Raw genomic sequence first — 17974 nt, forward strand, 5'->3', positions numbered from 1 at the left:
GCAAATATTTTTAGCTCCAAGTTAATGAGAGAAAGGGCGGTAATCAGGGCAGCGCTTCGATGGGGGCTCGGGACGGAAGGAACATTGATCAGACGCCTCCCGATACACCTCTAGAAGGTGGGAAATCAGCGTGTCTCAGTAGGAAGCAAAGAACTCCTGCTGGAGTCCATCCGGCCATCGTGTCTTACCTGCAGCCATACGCAATATGGCATTGTGTGTCTCCTCTGGGGTTGACAGGGAGGTTTGGCGCCTCCACCTCACACTTACTGAGTCGCGGGAGGGAAAACTGTTTGCGCTGGAGGAGATCCGAGAGCCAGAGAGTGGGAGGCTGTGCAGAGTAAAGAGTAGTGTAATAAGTGGCTAAGAATTGGGCCACTGCAACAGGAGCTCGCTGGATCACTCTATCTGAGCCAATCACCTCAGGCATGACACAGTTAGCTCTCGGGTAAGTGGCCAGACAGTGAAGGAGTTTCCCCTTATTGTCCCCAGACCCATACACTCGTGCCACGGAGAACCTCCACAGCAGCTTGGCAGCCTCCAAGGAGGTCTGCTTAATCTTGTCCCTCAAATGCTAGCCTCCTATCTTGGGCTTCAGCTCTATCCTCCGGAGGTTGAGCCTCAATTAAGACAGTCTGGGCCTCCAAGAGTGTGAGGCGGGAGTCCTGATTCACACGCTGAAGTTTAAGTTGGCCTTTGGCAAAGCCCCGGATGGTGGCCTTCCCGGCTTCCCATACAATGCCAGGAGGGGAAACCGACCCATGATTAGTGGCAAAGTAACGGCGGAGCTAGTCTCCCACTTGATTCCTGAAGTCCTTGTCCTGGAGGAACCAGGAGTTCAGCCGCCAGATCGAGCGCGAAGATTGAGGGAGGCTGCCGATCTACAGGGGAGTGGTCCGATAGACCTCTGGGGAGGATGGTGACGTCTTGACAATGCAGTGCTGTCAGGAAAATGTATTCGAGTCGTGCTTGTGTAAGAGATGGGAAGCTGATGTGTGGGTTTCGAGTTGAGTGGTCTGGTGCCACAGTCTCCAGGCGTCCTGAGACCTAAAGTAGCAGCCCAATTCAACAGGAGGGTAGATTGAGCGACTCTGGATGCGGATGGGGTGTTAGTGGTGTCTAGGTCAGGATCCATAACTGCCTTAAAGTCTCCTCCACGGATGCTTACCCTAGGGCCAGGGCAGAGACCAGTATAGCGAGTCACTGAAGTGTGGAAGTCAGTAGGGAGGGGGGTGGGAGAATATACAGCGAGCAAGTTCAGGGGCCGGTCCCTGAGGCTCCCCTCCAAGATGACAAAGCAACCCTTAGGATCATGGGTTAGCTTACTAACCACGAGTGGAAGACCACTTTTCACCAAGACAGCCACCTCTCATGATCCCCGGTTAAAGCCGGAGTGCCAGACTCCGCCATAACAATAGCGTGCCAGGATAGGGCAATGGTTGCCTACCAGGTGGGCCTCTTGGAGCAGTAGTATGTCTATAGTGTGACGCTGGGCGTAACGCAGGTCCGCTGTGCGCTTGACCATATCCAGCAAGCTGTTAACATTGTGAAGTGACACCTTCTCTGTATAGGTGTCAGCCATAGGGAAAGCGGGGCGAAGGACAGGAGCTCTAGCGCGAGTGGCTGGTGTGGGCGTAATGGGACATTTGCGCAAGATGGTGGGTGCAGTTCTACATTGCTGGGTCTGGCGTGCTTGTTGTGCAGCTGGATATGTATGCTGGTATAATAAGCAGATGTAACAACAAAAACAGATCGAACGAGGACAATGGCCCCCCACCCCCCCTCCCCTTCCCCCCCAATCCAACCCCTTACCCCCTCCTTATTCTTCAGGAATGGAATCACTAGAGAATTTAACAATGTTTGTGAAGTTTATTTTACCGATCATTCCAGAATGAGTGGGGTAGTGACAGCGACGTTATACGTTGGAGTTCTCCTGGATGATATCTGCAGGGCAGTGACTGTGACATAAAAAGTCACCACACAGTAGTCAAGCAAGGTTTACCTGAATGTGTCACCTTTTTCGTTGTGGTAAGCCTCATCCTGCTTCCTTTAACATCTTTAATTGTTTCTGTGGATAAACTGGCATTGTTTTTTTGTATTAAATATTTTTATTGGTATTTATTTCGCATTGAGGTATACAATAATACAAGACATGTCTTTGTACATTCACAAGCTTGCAGGTCAGACAGTGATGATAAAAATACAGATCAGGGCCCACTTTGTCATCATGTGATTCGAAATTAACTGAAATTCCTAGCTACCGATCGAGGGGAGGGAGTTGCCCTGACCCCATCGGACTGTTCTCTGATGGTTCGTGGGAGCGACATCTCTGTAATCTCTCCCATTTCTAACCCATAATATCTCATCAAAGCAATCCAAATGTTGGTGAATTTCTTGGGACACCCTCTAGCTTTATAGGTTATCTTTTCTGCTGCCATATAGAAGTTCATGCTTGCCTTCCATTAGTCGAGATTTCAATGATTATATCAGATACAACTATTTTGATATTGCTCAGTATTCTGACTCAAGCATATGAATCTATGAAAGATCCAGTGCTGGAGAAGAAAAAAGGAATGCGTAGCTGCAGTTCTCCAGCCTTGTTATCTTTCATAGATACATATGCAACCACACACATTCTTAGTCAGATGATTCCAATATTTCCTTTTTTTAAACACTTGTTCTATAGAAAATGGGGTAGTAGAGGCCAGTGTGCCTGAACATTGTGTACCATGTGTCTTTTCTAATGAGATGGGGTAAATGTTTTACCATGCATTCACCTTTGTGGTAATGTATGATTACCATGTGATGCCCAGCTTGGCAAAGGGGAAAGATTCATGCAAGTGAATCTGTGAAGGTTTTCCGTGCTGGTGAACTGTACTTATATGTAAGTAGCTATTTTCCCTGTTCTTTTGTGGAGTCTGCCCTACTTACATATATTGTAAAAGTCGTTCTTTTGGCAGTTCTTGCTGCTCTGGTAGGATCTGTTGCTGATGTTTCCGCTAAGGGCACTGCTGTTCTTTCTGCCTTACTGACAGCTGTGGTTGTTGTGGTCCATGCTGCTGTTACAGCAGTGGTTGCTGCTTATTTTAAGAGCTGTTCTTGACTTGGTGGTAGCTGTAATTGCTGCTGTTATAACATCTTCTGTTGCTTCTGTAATCCCACTGGTTACAATTGCTTTTCATACCGTTCGAGGTTGCTACTGTTCATGATGTGGTGAGAGCTCTGGTCTCTCCTTTTGATTGCTTCCTTTTGAAAAATATGTGGTATTACTGATGAGAGCGACAACCCAATCGCACACTTCAGACATACGAAAATGGGGAATTCTTTAAACGAAACTGTTTGATCTAGATTTGATAGTGACAAACAAAATGACCAACTCAAACACAGTGATGGCTCCTACTTTCCACAGGAGAGGTACTCAAAGCACAATAGATTTAATTCTTCTCTCAAATCGACTGGAGAACATACACACACTTCACCATACACTTAAATGCCCTAAGTGATCATTACCCCCTCAGTATCACCTTGCCACTGTCACACAAACCCAACCGTAGTATTGTCAGTGTCCTGGCACAAAACAATCTAACATTACACAGACAAAATGGCTATTCTCTAAAATGGGGTAAAGTTGACCCCTTTGACATCACCAAATCAGTGGTAAAAACTGCGTCCCTCTCCATCAAGAAATGCTTAGATATGGCTACTTCAGATGCAGAAGTTATTACTAGTTTTGGGGCGGTGATAACTGCTATAAACGACGCTTTATGGGTAAATCTCAAAAGTACATCAAAGAAGAGGAAGGGTTGGTTTAATCATAGTTGTACAGCGGCTTACTCAAACTTAGTCTGCACTACGAAAAGTTGTTAGGGTCCCCCAGGAGATCATACATTTAAGAAAAGAATATAACCTTGCAATAAAGGAAAGGAAATTAGAGTTAAAGCAACAACTCTGGAACCAACTCCATGAGAGCTGTACCCACAAAAACAGCGCCACATTCTGGTCAGTGGTTAAATCCCCTTTCCTGACTGAAAATGGAAATTCTTTAAATTGAGGTGGCCATTGACGAAAGGGACTGGGTCGAGCATTTCTCTAAGACTTTTTCAAAAAATCCAGTAGTCGCAACTCAATGTGAAACAAATGCTAGCGGCCAAACATCCAACCCTTATCCCATTGACCTAGTAATTACTATGGAGCAGGTTGCCCAGGCCCTGAGATCAAGTAAAAATGGAAAGGCCCCTGGCCCGGACGGGGTGCCAATAGACTTTTTTTAAAGCCAATATGGAGCTCTGGACCCCTCTTTTGACTAGGGCTCTAGATGCATCTTGTGCGACAGGCCTGTTGGAGTCTTGGTCCAAGTCAATACTGGTCCCTATTTTTAAAAAGGGAGACCGGCAGTCTGTATCCTGTTACCGCCCGATCTCTCTGTTGGACTCCCTTGGAAAAGTGGCTGGTCGAGTGATTCTTGAGCGCCTGCAGGGATGGGCAGATGATGGCAGGATTTTATCAGACCTCCAATATGGGTTTCGCGAGGGAGTGGGGACCATTGATAAAGCTTTTAAACCTGTCACTGTTGATAGACCAGTACGTAAACATAAAAGCAGGAGCCCTTTATATGGTGTATGTGGATTTATCAGCCGCTTTCGATTGTGTTTCCCACGCAATACTCTGGTCTATACTTGCAGAGATGGGGGTAGATTCGAACCTGGTAAACTTCCTGAGGGAACTATATTCAAATGCGACTGCAAGGGTGAGGCACGCTGCTAAGGGAGAGCTAACCGCGTCGTTCGGAGTGGAGAAGGGAGTCGGGCGGGGCTGTGTCCTGGCCCCCTTCCTCTTCACACTCTATACCAACGGATTGGAGAGGGAAATGCTCAAGGGGTGCCAGGACCTCCCGATAATAAACAACCGCCCGATTCCTGCGTTACTCTACGCGGACGACGCAGTGATTTTAGCCCGTACCCCACTTGAATTGCAGAAGGCATTGAATAGATACTCCTCCTTCATGGCCAAGCTGGACCTAAATATCAACATTGGGAAAACTTTCGTTATTAAAGCTGGGCTTGGCAGAAATCAAAAATCGAAGGACATTTATTTAAACAACTAAAAACTATCGGTAACACATAAATACCCCTATCTAGGAATCATGTTTGACCAAAAACTCTCTTGGAAACCGGCAATTGAAACTAGGAAACTCCACTTTATAAGAACCACTACAGCCCCCGTAAATTTCTCAAGGAAATTAGTGAAAAGAGCCCCTGTGGAACTTGTTAAAATCTACAGAGCAAAATGTCTTACAGTGGCACTCTACGGGGCGGGTGTGTGGGGCCATGCGGGTACTGATGTATTAAAGGGGCTAGAAAACACCTTCTTAAGATATCTTTTTGCTGTACCCAGGAGCACGGCCACCTTTTCCTGTCACATGGAACAGGGACTCTCCCATTTGTCAGACATTGTGAAAATACAGCCACTTTTACTGTGGCACCGAATCTGGACGTCAGAAAAAACAGCATTTTCCCAATCGATAATCTTAGACTGTATTGCCCTGGAGAACGCATATAAATCTGGTTGGTTATCTTATGTGAAAAGGTTCTTACTTGATCTAGGGTTAGAAAATTATTACCATGACCCCATTTCAGTTCGGGAGATACCGAGCAAGGCTTTCCAGGCTCATTGTCTTAACCATCTCGACGAACTACGACGTACGATTGAGGCTCTGAAACCCACAGTTAACCACTAACTGACTGTTCAAACAACATTTGCCATCCAGCCCTACTTAACGTATGACATCACCACTTACGAGCGTTTTCTCTTGACACGGTTTAGGCTAAATTTTTTCCACCGACTGGTTGTATTTCCCACTAGAAATAACTGGGTAAGAAATTTACTTCCTTGCCCTTGTGATGACATCTCCATTCAGACAACCATGCATACTATTCTTTTTTGTAAGTTTTATGCAGAGTTCAGAAAGAAATGGCTCATACCTCTGTTAAAACTATTCGGTTTCAGAAGATGACGCCCTGCTTTCCTTTTTTTACAGTTACTTGACGAACAATGGCTGGTAAAGATTATTACGAAATTCCTGAAGTGTATCGTCCTTCATAGAAATAATTTAGAATGATAAAATAAACGAAAAAGTAAAAGAGATCTGAATCATGCTCAGGACAAAAAAATTCATCACTACATATAAGTCTGTTCACAGCTTGATTTCTAAAATTGGTTTTAAATTTTTTTAATTATAAATTGTATTTATTATTGCGTCGAAATGTCATAAAACTTTTATACTGAATGTGCTTTTATGGTTTTTGTACATGAAAAAAAACGGAATAAAGAAACTTTGATTGCTTCTCTGGTCTGTTCTGTTGTGGCTGATGTAGCCCCTCCAGCTGTGGTCACTGCTGGGCTTGCAGCTGTTGCTACTTTTGTTGTGGCTGCTGTGGGTCTTGCTTTTGTGACAACTGTTGGTGCTCTTGTCCCTTGTGTGAGCAGCTTCAGTCACTACTGTTGTTTCTGCCATGCTATCTCTATTATTGCTTCTATTGTCCCTGCTATGGTGGCAGCTGTTGTTACTACTATCCATTCTGCGGTTATTTTACTGATTGCTGCATTTGTCCTTGCTTTGCTGACAGCTGCTGTTAACCTTGCTTGGTGGTAAATATGGTTGCTGCTATTAACTTTTCGTCCTATTGTTACTGTTTTAGATGTAGTTGCTGCTGTACTCCCATTGTGATTGCAGCTGGTGTCTCTGCAGTGGTTACATATGTTGTGAAAACAGTTTCAAAACTGTGGTCCCTGCTTGACTTGATACTATGTTTGCCGCTGTCGTTGCTTCTGGGGTAGTGGCTGATGTTGCAGAAGCTGTTTTTAGTATTGTTGCTCCTTTAATTACTGCTGTTGTCCCTGCTTTGGTTAAAGCTGTTTTACTGCTGTGTTGGTAGCATGGTTGGTACTCTTGCACCTGCTATGGTTTCATCTGTGGGACGTCGCTGCCATTGTGACAACTTTGTGACTTCTGGAGATGCCTGTTGTGCTTGCAGCTGTTGCTGCTATGACAGCTTTTGGTACTTCTGTAGTGATGACTGTTGTAATAGCTCTTAATGCTGCAGCTTTTGTTGTTGCTGTGGTGTATTTGTTGCTGTAACTGTTGCGGTCCTTGCTGTTGCAATAGCTGTGATCACTGTTGTTGTCCCTGCTGTGGTAACTGCCTTAAGACAGCTGTGACTAATATCACTGCTATGGTGTCAACTGCAATTGCTGCTATGGTTCTTGAAGTGGGTTACAGCCATTGCTGCTTCTATTTTTTTGCTCTGGTAATGTCTTAAGTTGCTGCTGTATTGCAAGCTGTCAATGTGTGCAGACATGACTGGGAGCAGGATTTTTAGGTCGAGCCTTTACCATTCCGCAGGAATGGGAAATGGGGAGAATTCAAGTCGGCTATTTTCTCGTCAAACCAAAGGGCTTTCAGCCCGCGGTTTTCATGCAGTGCCCGTCAACATGCACGCGCATCGCATGCAAGCCCAGCCCAGTCCTCCCCTCATTCACGCCCACCCACCAGGCTCTCCCGCCCCCATCAGGCTTCTCTCCCAATCCGCATGCAAGCCCAGCCCAGTCCTCCCTCATTCACGCCCACCCACCAGGCTCTCCCGCCCCCATCAGGCTTCTCTCCCAATCCGCATGCAAGCCCAGCCCAGTCCTCCCCTCATTCACGCCCACCCACCAGGCTCTCCCGCCCCCATCAGGCTTCTCTCCCAATCCGCCTGCCTCCCCTCGCGCATTCACGCCTCCCACCAGGCTTTCCCGCCCCCATCCGGCGTTTCATTTTTTTTTTGTTTGTTTCTGGTGCACGTCGCGTTTCTCCTGTCCGAGTGCTCGTTTTGGCTTCCCAGGTTGTTTACTGATATATTTGTCTCAACAAATCCCCTCCATTTTAACGGAAAGGTCTGGAATAGTTGTATGTCTGAGATATGCGGCTTTCGAGGGGAGGTTTATTCATGAGTTCTACAGTGTCTGGATGTTCAGACAACAGTTTTGGTGTTTGTTTGTGTATGCTGGTAACTTTAATATAACCTGGAGTTCACAGAGCGTAAAACGCTTGCGAGGTCGACTCGTCTCGTGCCTTTTATCATTCAGGCCACGGCGCATAAAGTGGAACTTTTGATTCAATAAACAATAAAAATCGTGACTTTTCCGTAATACATTTTGAACTTCAAGCATGCGTAATTACCATGTAAATCCCGACATTCTAAGTTTTAAAAGATCTTTTTGAAAAATAAAACATTTATTTTGAGCTAAGCACTAGCTATCATCTGCACTGTAGTCTATAAATACAGTCAGCTTTTCTTATCTCCCAATGGCAGCGACCTCTCCAAGTATCTGTACTACACGGCACGTCTGGCTTCTAGGAGACTTTTCGCAAATTAGAAAGTTCAGCTCTGTATAGATGCGAGATAATTGTTTGATTTCTGCCATTTACTTTAACAGTTGCATATACAAGTGTAAGACTCTAACGCCACCTGGAGCCGAAGTCAGAAAGAGAGAACTTTCTTTTCCGCCTTCATCCTTTATGTAGTCACATATTTAAAGCGGCAGTTCTTCGAAAATGATGCACTTTCTTGCCACCAGCACATCAAAGGGCTTCGCCCAGCGTGCGCTCAGCGGCTTCTCCTCCCCTAATTAATCATGGCTGGCCGGCCGTGCTTTCAGTTTCCCGGCCGCTCTTAACGCTTGTTTTTTTGTCCGGGACCCCTGCTGTTTCCGCCCTCTGACCACCGTCTGACAGAAGCACAGTATTTCCAATATAAATGCTGTGGTGCTGGACAACAGTTTGTTGTAATTTATACCTGTCCCGCTTCTTTTCATTAGAATTTTTTTTATTTACAGTCTCCTTCCTTCAGCACGTCGCAGTTTGTTTTCCTTGCACCGCCCCTTCTTACAGTCCCTTTAACCATTTTGGTACGGCAGCGATGGAGTTGCTCTGCCCCAACTAGCATGTTTTTGTTAAGCCTCCAAATGTGCAGCACAAACACGGCGTACAAAGAGATTTACGTGTTGCCTGGAGCACATTTCGGGAAGAACATTAAATGAAAGTTCAAACCCACTTTATGGTACCGTAACTTGCTTTCACTTGTTTTCTTTGTTTCCAGTGCTATTTTAGAGCTTTGTGCAAACTACACTTGCGGTTTTCACTCACACGTACTACCAGTATTTTGCTAGTAATAACTTTGAGGGAATAGCATATTTTTGTTTTCTAAATAGCATGCACAAAAGCAGTATAACTTCAATTTACATCAGTTATTTCCAATGATTGTGTCAATGTAAAAATCGCCGCTGCACACCCAGCATCAGGGCCGTGTGCCTCAGTGATGCAGGACCCGCCCCAGTAACTGAAATATGACGAAAGACTGAAAGGAGTAGCCACAAGCTGTGCTCTAGTTCTGCTCTCAAAAAATGAGCAAAGAAACAAGCAATTAAGAACATTTCACTCACTCACCCTCACTCACCCTCACTCACCCTCAACCACTCACTCACCCTCACTCACCCTCACTCACCCTCACTCACCCTCACTCACCCTCACTCACCCTCACTCACCCTCACTCACCCTCACTCACCCTCACTCACCCTCACTCACCCTCACTCACCCTCACTCACCCTCACTCACCCTCACTCACCCTCACTCACGCTCACTCACCCTCACTCACCCTCACTCACCCTCACTCATCCTCACTCATCCTCACTCATCCTCACTCATCCTCACTCATCCTCACTCATCCTCACTCACCCTCAACCCCTCACCCTCACCCACCCTCAACCCCTCACCCTAACTCACACTCACTCCTCACTCACCCTCACTCATCCTCACTCACCCTCAACGCCTCACCCTCACCCACCCTCAACACCTCACCCAAACTCACACTCACCCTCACTCACCCTCACGCTCACTCACTCTCACTCACCCTCAACCCCTCAATCACCCTCAACACCTCACTCACCCTCAACACCTCACTCACCCTCAAACACCTCACTCACCCTCAACTCCACAGTCACCCTCACACGCACTCACCCTCAACTCCTCACCCTCACACTCACACACTCACACCCCCTCACTCACACTCACACACACTCAATGACAATAACTCACACTCAGACTCACACACCCTCACGCTCACACACCCTCACCATCACACCCCATCACCCTCACACCCCTCACTCACACTCACTCACACTCAATGACAATACCTCACACTCACCCTCACTCACCCTCAACGCCTCCACCTCAACTCCTCACCCGCACTCACCCTCAACACCTCAATCACCCTCAACACCTCACCCTCAACACCTCACCATCACTCACCCTCAACACCTCACTCACCCTCAACTCCTCACTCACCCTCAACACCTCACTCACCCTCACTCTCACTCATCCTTACTCACCCTCAACACCTCACCCTCATCTACGCAACGCCACTCATCTACTAAAAGACACTCAACTACGCAACGCCACTCAACTACGCAATGCCACTCAACTATGCAACGCCACTCAACTATGCAACGCCACTCAACTACGCAACGACACTCACACATGCAACACCACTCTCACATGCAACGCCACTAAACAACGCAACACCACTCAACTACGCAACGACACTCAACTACGCAACGACACTCAACTACGCAACACTCACACATGCAACGCCACTCACACATGCAACGCCACTCACACATGCAACACCACTCACACATGCAACGCCACTAAACAACGCAACACCACTCAACTACGCAACGCCACTCAACTACGCACACATGCAACGCCACTGCCACATGCAACGCCACTGCCACATGCAACGCCACTGCCACATGCAACGCCACTGCCACATGCAACGCCACTCACACTGCCAACGCCACTCACACTGCCAACGCCACTCACACTGCCAACGCCACTCACACTGCCAACGCCACTCACACTGCCAACGCCACTCACACAGGCAACACAAATCACACAGCCAACGCCTCACACACAGCCAACGCCTCACACACAGGCAACACCTCTCACACACGCAACGCCACTCACACACGCAATGCCACTCACACACGCAATGCCACTCACACACGCAATGCCACTCACACACGCAATGCCACTCACACACGCAACGCCACTCACACACGCAACGCCACTCACACACGCAACGCCACTCACACACACAACGCCACTCACACACGAACAACACTCACGTTGCCAATTGATCGTGCAGTACGACAGGTGGAACTATTACAATGGCAAATAACAATGCCTTTCACTGTTGTTATCATTTAGAATACATAAAGGGCTTTGTCATTTACACAACCAATAGCTCAAACTTTCCTACTGCGAGACCTATTGGCAACGCCAGTGCTTGTTTTATTTTCTTTTTACATTCACAAATGGTACGAACGAAGAGACCCCATTTCCTTTTGTGAATGTTACCAACCCAAATATTAAATTGGCTAATTCTCAATTTTTGGGCGACTGGATTATATTTGCGAACCACTGATACTTGCTATAATGAATAGCTATTTTGAAGGGAACTCCTAAACACTGCCCCCCAAATAGCGATTTGTTATGGATTTCTAAACCCATTTTGAGATTTGGTAACCTGTTATTAAAATCAAAGTGGGTCAATAACAAATAGCCATTTTGTGGTTGAAAACCCAGTGATTGCAGGCTTTGCGACCGCAAAGTGGCTTTGTACATCAGACCCTAGATTCTCATTTTTTGTGGCCAGTCACAGCTCATATCACTGCTGTGGTGGCCTCTTTCTGTCTGTCATCGCGCATTATCCCCCCGGCCCCTCCCTAGTTACACCCATTAAAGCTAAGTGCACTTTGTTTAATGGCACTAAATTAGATAGATTCTCTTCAGTCTGTAACATATTACAGTGTAACATTTTTCTCTTTTCATGGCTTAGAGTAAGCGGGACAGTTATGGAGCACCTGTTTCTAAGCGCACTACACCACCAGGAACAGTTCCAAAAAGAAATGACCATGGATTTGGGTTTCAAACACCAAGCAACAACTTGCAAGCTAACTACATGTCATGGTAAGAAACATGTTATTTTAAAAATACATCTCTAATATAACAGAAACCCTTAAATAGGTAAAGCCTAACAATTGTGAATTCGGTGATTCTGGGAAGCTTTTATTTGGGATTTTGAAGCATTTATCAGAATTTTCACAACCTGTGCTGCTCTTAGCATCTAGGTATACTTATTAATCTATTTCATTTAGGGGAATTTGGGTCACAAATAACTTTATCAATTAAATTAATGATGGGTATGTAAACGTGGTTACAACATGTAGTAATTTGGTGGGAATATGAGATTTTCTTGATCAGTCTGTGCGTCAGCCTGATGCTGCATGTTGGGTAATAGAAAGGACAACACTTTTTTTCACATATTAGTTTAAAAAAATCAATTTAGCCAGGTCTTTTTTGAGTAAATAAAACAATTATTGTGTTGAAAGCGATATGATGATTTTCCTCGTGGGCCTTAAGGAAGTATGTTTTTTGTACACAATAGGTATTGGTATGCATTGCGATGTAAATGGTGAAAAGTACCTTTACACCTCCCATGTCTTGATTGGTGAATGTCCGCATCTTTAATTAAACAGTTTAATACTATTCAACTTTAACAAAACAGCTTGATGGAGCTGTATCTGCTTGATCCTGAATACTTTGCTTTCAAGTAAAGAATGTTTGTACTGTCTTTTACCAGCTTTAGAACTCCCCTTGTAAATGAGTGCATTCCACCCTTATCGCAGAATTGCACTCCTAACAATCAGTCTTCGGCATACCTGCAAGCAAAGTCACAAACTCCAGCACCTTCTTTCCAAAACAATGGTACCTTCCAGGTATGTGTAAATGTAATCACTTTTTTATGGTTCATAAAAGTAATTTTGATTTACAAAAGCACACTGTATGCAAATGGAGTTTATCTTCCTTGTTTGTGCATGGTCACAGACCTCGTACTAGTAACCGTTTAATATTCACAGGATCTAACTGGACTCCACTAAGAATAGAATTTCTTAAAATCTTGAATATATCTAGAATTCTAAATTGATGTACAGTTATGATGGTTTTTCTTATGGTCGTTGCAGAGTCCTACTCAACTGGACGTTACCCTTGATGGCTAATGTTGTTAACCACTGGTGCTTTACAGCACGTTGAATTGGATTTCCAAGAGAGTCGCTTATGTACATTAGTCTCTCAGGTAATGATGGCAAATCGGCAAGGCTTCCTCCCTGGTAATGATGGGTTTGCAAACTAAGAAGCAGTATGATACTTCAGACACTAGAGTACCCGAAGTGTTCAGTTAGTGCTTTACTCTGTCAAATGGAAAGTACTTTAACAAGATAAGTAAATTAATATGCATACAAATATGATAACATTAAAAAACAGAACATTTTACTTATTCTTCGCCCAGTATTCAACCTCAAAAAACATTATACCTGAAAGAAACTCATAGTGATAGATTCCTTACCTTAGAATTACCCCCAGGCGTCGGACTGGATCCGGAAAGTTTTAGTCAGCAATACCCCCAATAAGGTTGCGCTGTGCGGCTCCGCGTCAGTCGTTGGCATTGTGGTCGCCGAGATAACGTCTCTGCAGCTACTTAAACGCCGCTCACGTGCGCTGTCAGTTCTTTCTTTTTTTTCGCGCCAGCAAGCGCAGGTCCAGAGAGAGTGGTGCCACCAGTCATTTTTTGACTGCGTTTTTGAGGCTTTTTGTCTCCGCTTTTTTCGAGTCGATTGACTCCTGGTGTCGTAGGGATGCCCGGTTTCAAGTCGTGCGGGCACTGTCATCGGATGATGTCGGTGATGGACCTGCACCCCCTATGTCTCTACTGCCTGGGGTGCGACTACGACCCCAAGTCGTGCCTCGACTGCCGGGCCATGGCGCCAAAGACTTTGCGGGAACGGTCCCGAAAGTTGCTTGAAGTCCGGCAGTCAGCTCCACGCTGCTCAAGGTCCCAATCCTGTGGGAGGTCGAGGGACCGGTTGCAGAGCCATCAGCATCATTCGTCGAGATTGAAGTCTTCGCACTCAGGTTCAGGTAAGACTAAGCACAAGAAGTAAAAGGAGCGTCGTCGCTCTAAGACTTTCCCTCGCCCGTCGCGGCTGAGGGTGCGGGTGGTGCCTCGACTGCCTCGTAGCCTACTGTGTCGCCGTCGGCCTACCAGCCCTTCCCGGATCAGTTGGCGACTCCTGCCCAGCTGCATGAATTACTGTCAGCCATGGCCCGCCTCTTTGGGCCGCCGGGCCCCTCCGGAGCGCCTTACGACTAGAGTCCTTGCCCTTCACTGTTGGCGGCTCCGGCTTCGCTGTTGGCTCTGCGCTGCAGGGCCCCCAAGGATCTAGGCCTGGATCCTGGTCGACGCCGGTTGACCTTCTTACTCGCCCACCGGTGCCGACCACACCAGCACCACCTCCGACATCGCCCATGGCCCCAGACAAGGTCGCCCCCTGTCTCAGCCCTGATATGGTTACGGAGCCGGAAGGGTGTTGCTCGACGCAGATGGGGCCTATCCACCCCTATGTCCAGCCTCCTTATTTTCGGCCTGTACAGCAGCCTTTGAGGAAGGGAAGGAATTGGAGGGGTCCGAGGACCCTCTCACAGCTCAGTGTGAGTATGACCCGGACTTGGGCAGAGGAACTGGGGGATGCCAGTGGTCTTGACACCTCCCCTGACCTTGGCATGCTCACTCTTCCTACCGTGGCTACGGAGAAGGGTGCAAGTTATGCAGTGGTTTTGCGTAGGGCAGCGGAGGCCCTCCACCTCCGTACAGTGGGCGTCAGAACTAACCTCCTGACAGAAGTGCTTCAGCCGGCGGCTACCTCTGCGGAGCCAGTGCTGCCCTTTTAATGAGACTCTTTCTGACGTTCTTTTGGGCACCTGGTCCAGGCCCAACACAGGGGCTCCTGTGGATAGGAACGTGGCCCGAAGCCATCGCCGGGCCCCGGGCGACCCCATCTTCCTCTCCCAACACCCCACCCCTGAGAGCTTGGTTGTCCAAGCCTCAACGTCCAGGAGCGCATTCCCTACTTCACCCCTGGACAGGGAATGCAAGAGACTTGAACAATTTGATAAGAAGATTTTTTCTTCCGCCAGTTCAGGTCTGCGGTCTGTGAACACTGCATGCCTCTTGGGACGTTATTCCCACTCTGTGTTGGATATGGTAGCGCAGGTGCTACCTCAGTGTGCGGAGGAGGCGCGGACAGTGCTCTCTCAGGCTATTGCTGAGGGGAGAGATGCAGAGTTAACAATACGATGTGGCCGTGACACCGCCGACTCGCTGGGCAGAGCGATATCCACAATAGTGGTGCTCTGCTGCCATGCCTGTCTGCAGACTACTGCCTTCTTGGCGATGTCCAGAACACCCTGATGGACGGGCCCTTCGAGGGCATTCACCTTTTTGGCAAGAAGGCAGATAGTGTGTTGGAGCGCTTTAAGGACTCGCAGGCTATGGCCCAGTCCTTTGACCTTTCGGCGGCTCGCCCTCATAGGCTTTCTGCTTTTTGCTCCATTTGTGGCCACAGAAGGGGCCCCTAGTGTGTTTGCTTCAGAGCCACAGGCCGCAGCAGTCTCCGCACAGACGTGTGACCCGCAGAGGCGGGTTAGGGGCCAGCGGGCGGGTCAGTCCACTTCCACCCCGGCCACAACTGCCCCAAAACCTTCCTAGTCTGGTCTTTCAGGCCCATCAAACGCCAGTGGGCGTCTGGATTCGCCATCACCTCCCCCACTGGCGCACCATCATTTCGGACAGGTGGGTTTTAGAAATAGTCCAAAGCGGCAACTCCTGCCCCTCCTTCCAGCCTTGCCACCCCAGTACCACCGCATGTCGGCGGATCATTTGGCACTTCAACAGGAAGTCGCGGCCCTCTTGGCCAAGAGGCCCATCAAGCGCGTTCCTGCGCCAGAAGTAGGACATGGTTGTAATTTCCAATTCTTTCTGGTGCCCAAGAAGGACAAGGGCTTGCGTTCTATCTTAGATCTCATGGACGTCAATCGCTTCCTCCAGAAAAAGAAGTTCAAGATGCTAACTCTAGCTCAGGTTTTGTCTGCTCTCGACCCTGGAGACTGGATGGTAGCATTGAACTTGCAGGATGCATATTTTCACATTCCCGTCTTGCCACCCCACCGGCGATACCCGCGGTTCACGATAGGCCACGAGCTCTTTCAGTTTACCGTGCTGCCCTTTGGCCTTACCAGCGCCCCTCGGGTGTTCACGAAAGTGATGGCAGTGGTCGCAGCTCATCTTCGCAGATCAGGGGTTCCAGGCTCCCCCTATCTCGATGACTGGCTGTTGAAGGCGGGCTCGCCCCAGCTAGTCGTCTCCCACCTCCAGAGTACGGCCGACCTCCTGCATTTGCTGGGATTCTCCATCAATGTGACAAATTCGCACTTGATTCCCTCTCAGAAGCTCTTCATTGGAGCGGTTCTGGATACGACGAAGTTTCGGGCCTATCCTCCCGACCGGCGAGTCCAGGATATTCTGATAGATACATCTGCCGTGTGGATTCCTAACCTTGTGAATATCCCCCTTGCGTCAGCAACATCATTCGGAAATTCTTTTGTAGCCTCGCGCCGAAGTGGACTCGGACGTCATAGAGACACGACATCGCTCGCGACTCCGCTGACGTCACCGACGCCTACAATAGGCCCACGCCGGCGTGATGACATCAGTTTCCTTTTTTCCGCGTCGTCGACGCTAACGGTTTAACGGGTTACTCTGTAGCTTCTAGTATCCTATTACTTTGTTTCCTCGATACTCCATTCTCTGACCTTTTTGCTCGGTTGTCATGTCGACAAAGAAGACCGGGTTTAAGCCTTGTAGAGAATGTGGGAAGATGATGTCCGTTACGGACCCTCACCAAGACTGCATATGGTGTTTGAGCTCGGATCACGACGTTGAAGGGTGTTCATCGTGCCAGAAGATGAATCCGAAGGCTCTTCAAAAGAGGGAATCGAAGCTCCTTGTGGCCAAGGTTAAAGCAAGTAAGGTTAGAAAGTCTTCGAAGCACTCAAAGAGATCGAGGTCGAGATCCAGGTCGAGGTCTCGTGAGGCGTCTGCCTCGAAGTCTTCGTCTGACAACGCTTCCGGTTCTCGGAAAAAGCTTAAGAAGAGGAAGCATGAATCCCGTCATCATTCAGGGGATAAGTCTGGTTCAAGATCAAGGTCTCCCAGGAGGGTGAAGTCGAAAGCGATTCCTCCACAAGTGTCGGATCATGAAGGTGAGGCTTCACCTTCGGAGTCGGTGGCCCATTCTCCGACTCCGGTTCCGGATCCGACTCCGGCTCCGTCTCCGGCTCAGTCTCCGACTCCGGATGACGCCGATGGAGTTCCTGTTGAGGGAGAGTCTTCGAATCCTGTTGAAGAAACAGATTCAAACCTGCCTCGTGGTCATCCTGAGCATCCACCATTCCCGACACCAGGTCAGGACCCTTCCGCGTTTTTAAACGCGATGTATGGTGTTTTCTCTAGGTCATGGTTCGTGAGGCTGCTGAGGCTTCGTGTGTAACCTGTTATTTTAATAACTTTTAAAAGCACTATTTTATGTTGGAGTGAGCGCTTTTCAGCGCTTTGCTTTACTTTGCATTGTGTGGATTTTAAAAACGCATTCGCACCTTCTGAACGCCGCTCTGGCGCAACGTTTGTCATTTGATCGCCGCTTCTGGCGCAACGTGTGTAATTGATTGCCACCTCCTTACCTTCGCTCCTGGCACCGATCCGCCACGGCTTGTGCCGTTTGCAGCGGCGGTTGCCACACAAGCGCACTCTAACTTCCGCCCTTCATCCTCACTTCCGCCCTGCTCCCCAATTGGCAGGTTAGCGGTGTAGTGGTTATCTCTTCTGGCGTACATAATGCCACAATGGCGGAAGCGCAGCGGACGAGCGCAGCGGGAGCGCCGACTTCGCGCCGAAGTCGTGCCAAAGTCCTGCCCGTCTGC

The 17974-nt window shown here is 47.9% G+C and overlaps 1 protein-coding gene across 2 annotated transcripts in view; it reads left to right on the forward strand.

The window, feature by feature from the left end:
- The window catches only part of TTK (TTK protein kinase), an 848854-nt gene that overhangs the window by 345520 nt on the left and 485360 nt on the right, over positions 1–17974 (forward strand). For both annotated transcript variants that reach the window (XM_086926546.1, XM_086926547.1), the window contains exons 12-13: positions 11937–12067; positions 12741–12876. In XM_086926546.1, the coding sequence (XP_086782672.1) occupies positions 11937–12067; positions 12741–12876 (267 nt within the window). The remainder of the gene's footprint in view (positions 1–11936; positions 12068–12740; positions 12877–17974) is intronic.

This window comes from Lissotriton vulgaris, chromosome 6 (genome assembly GCF_964263255.1).
Source record: "Lissotriton vulgaris chromosome 6, aLisVul1.2, whole genome shotgun sequence".
NCBI classification, from domain to species: domain Eukaryota; kingdom Metazoa; phylum Chordata; class Amphibia; order Caudata; family Salamandridae; genus Lissotriton; species Lissotriton vulgaris.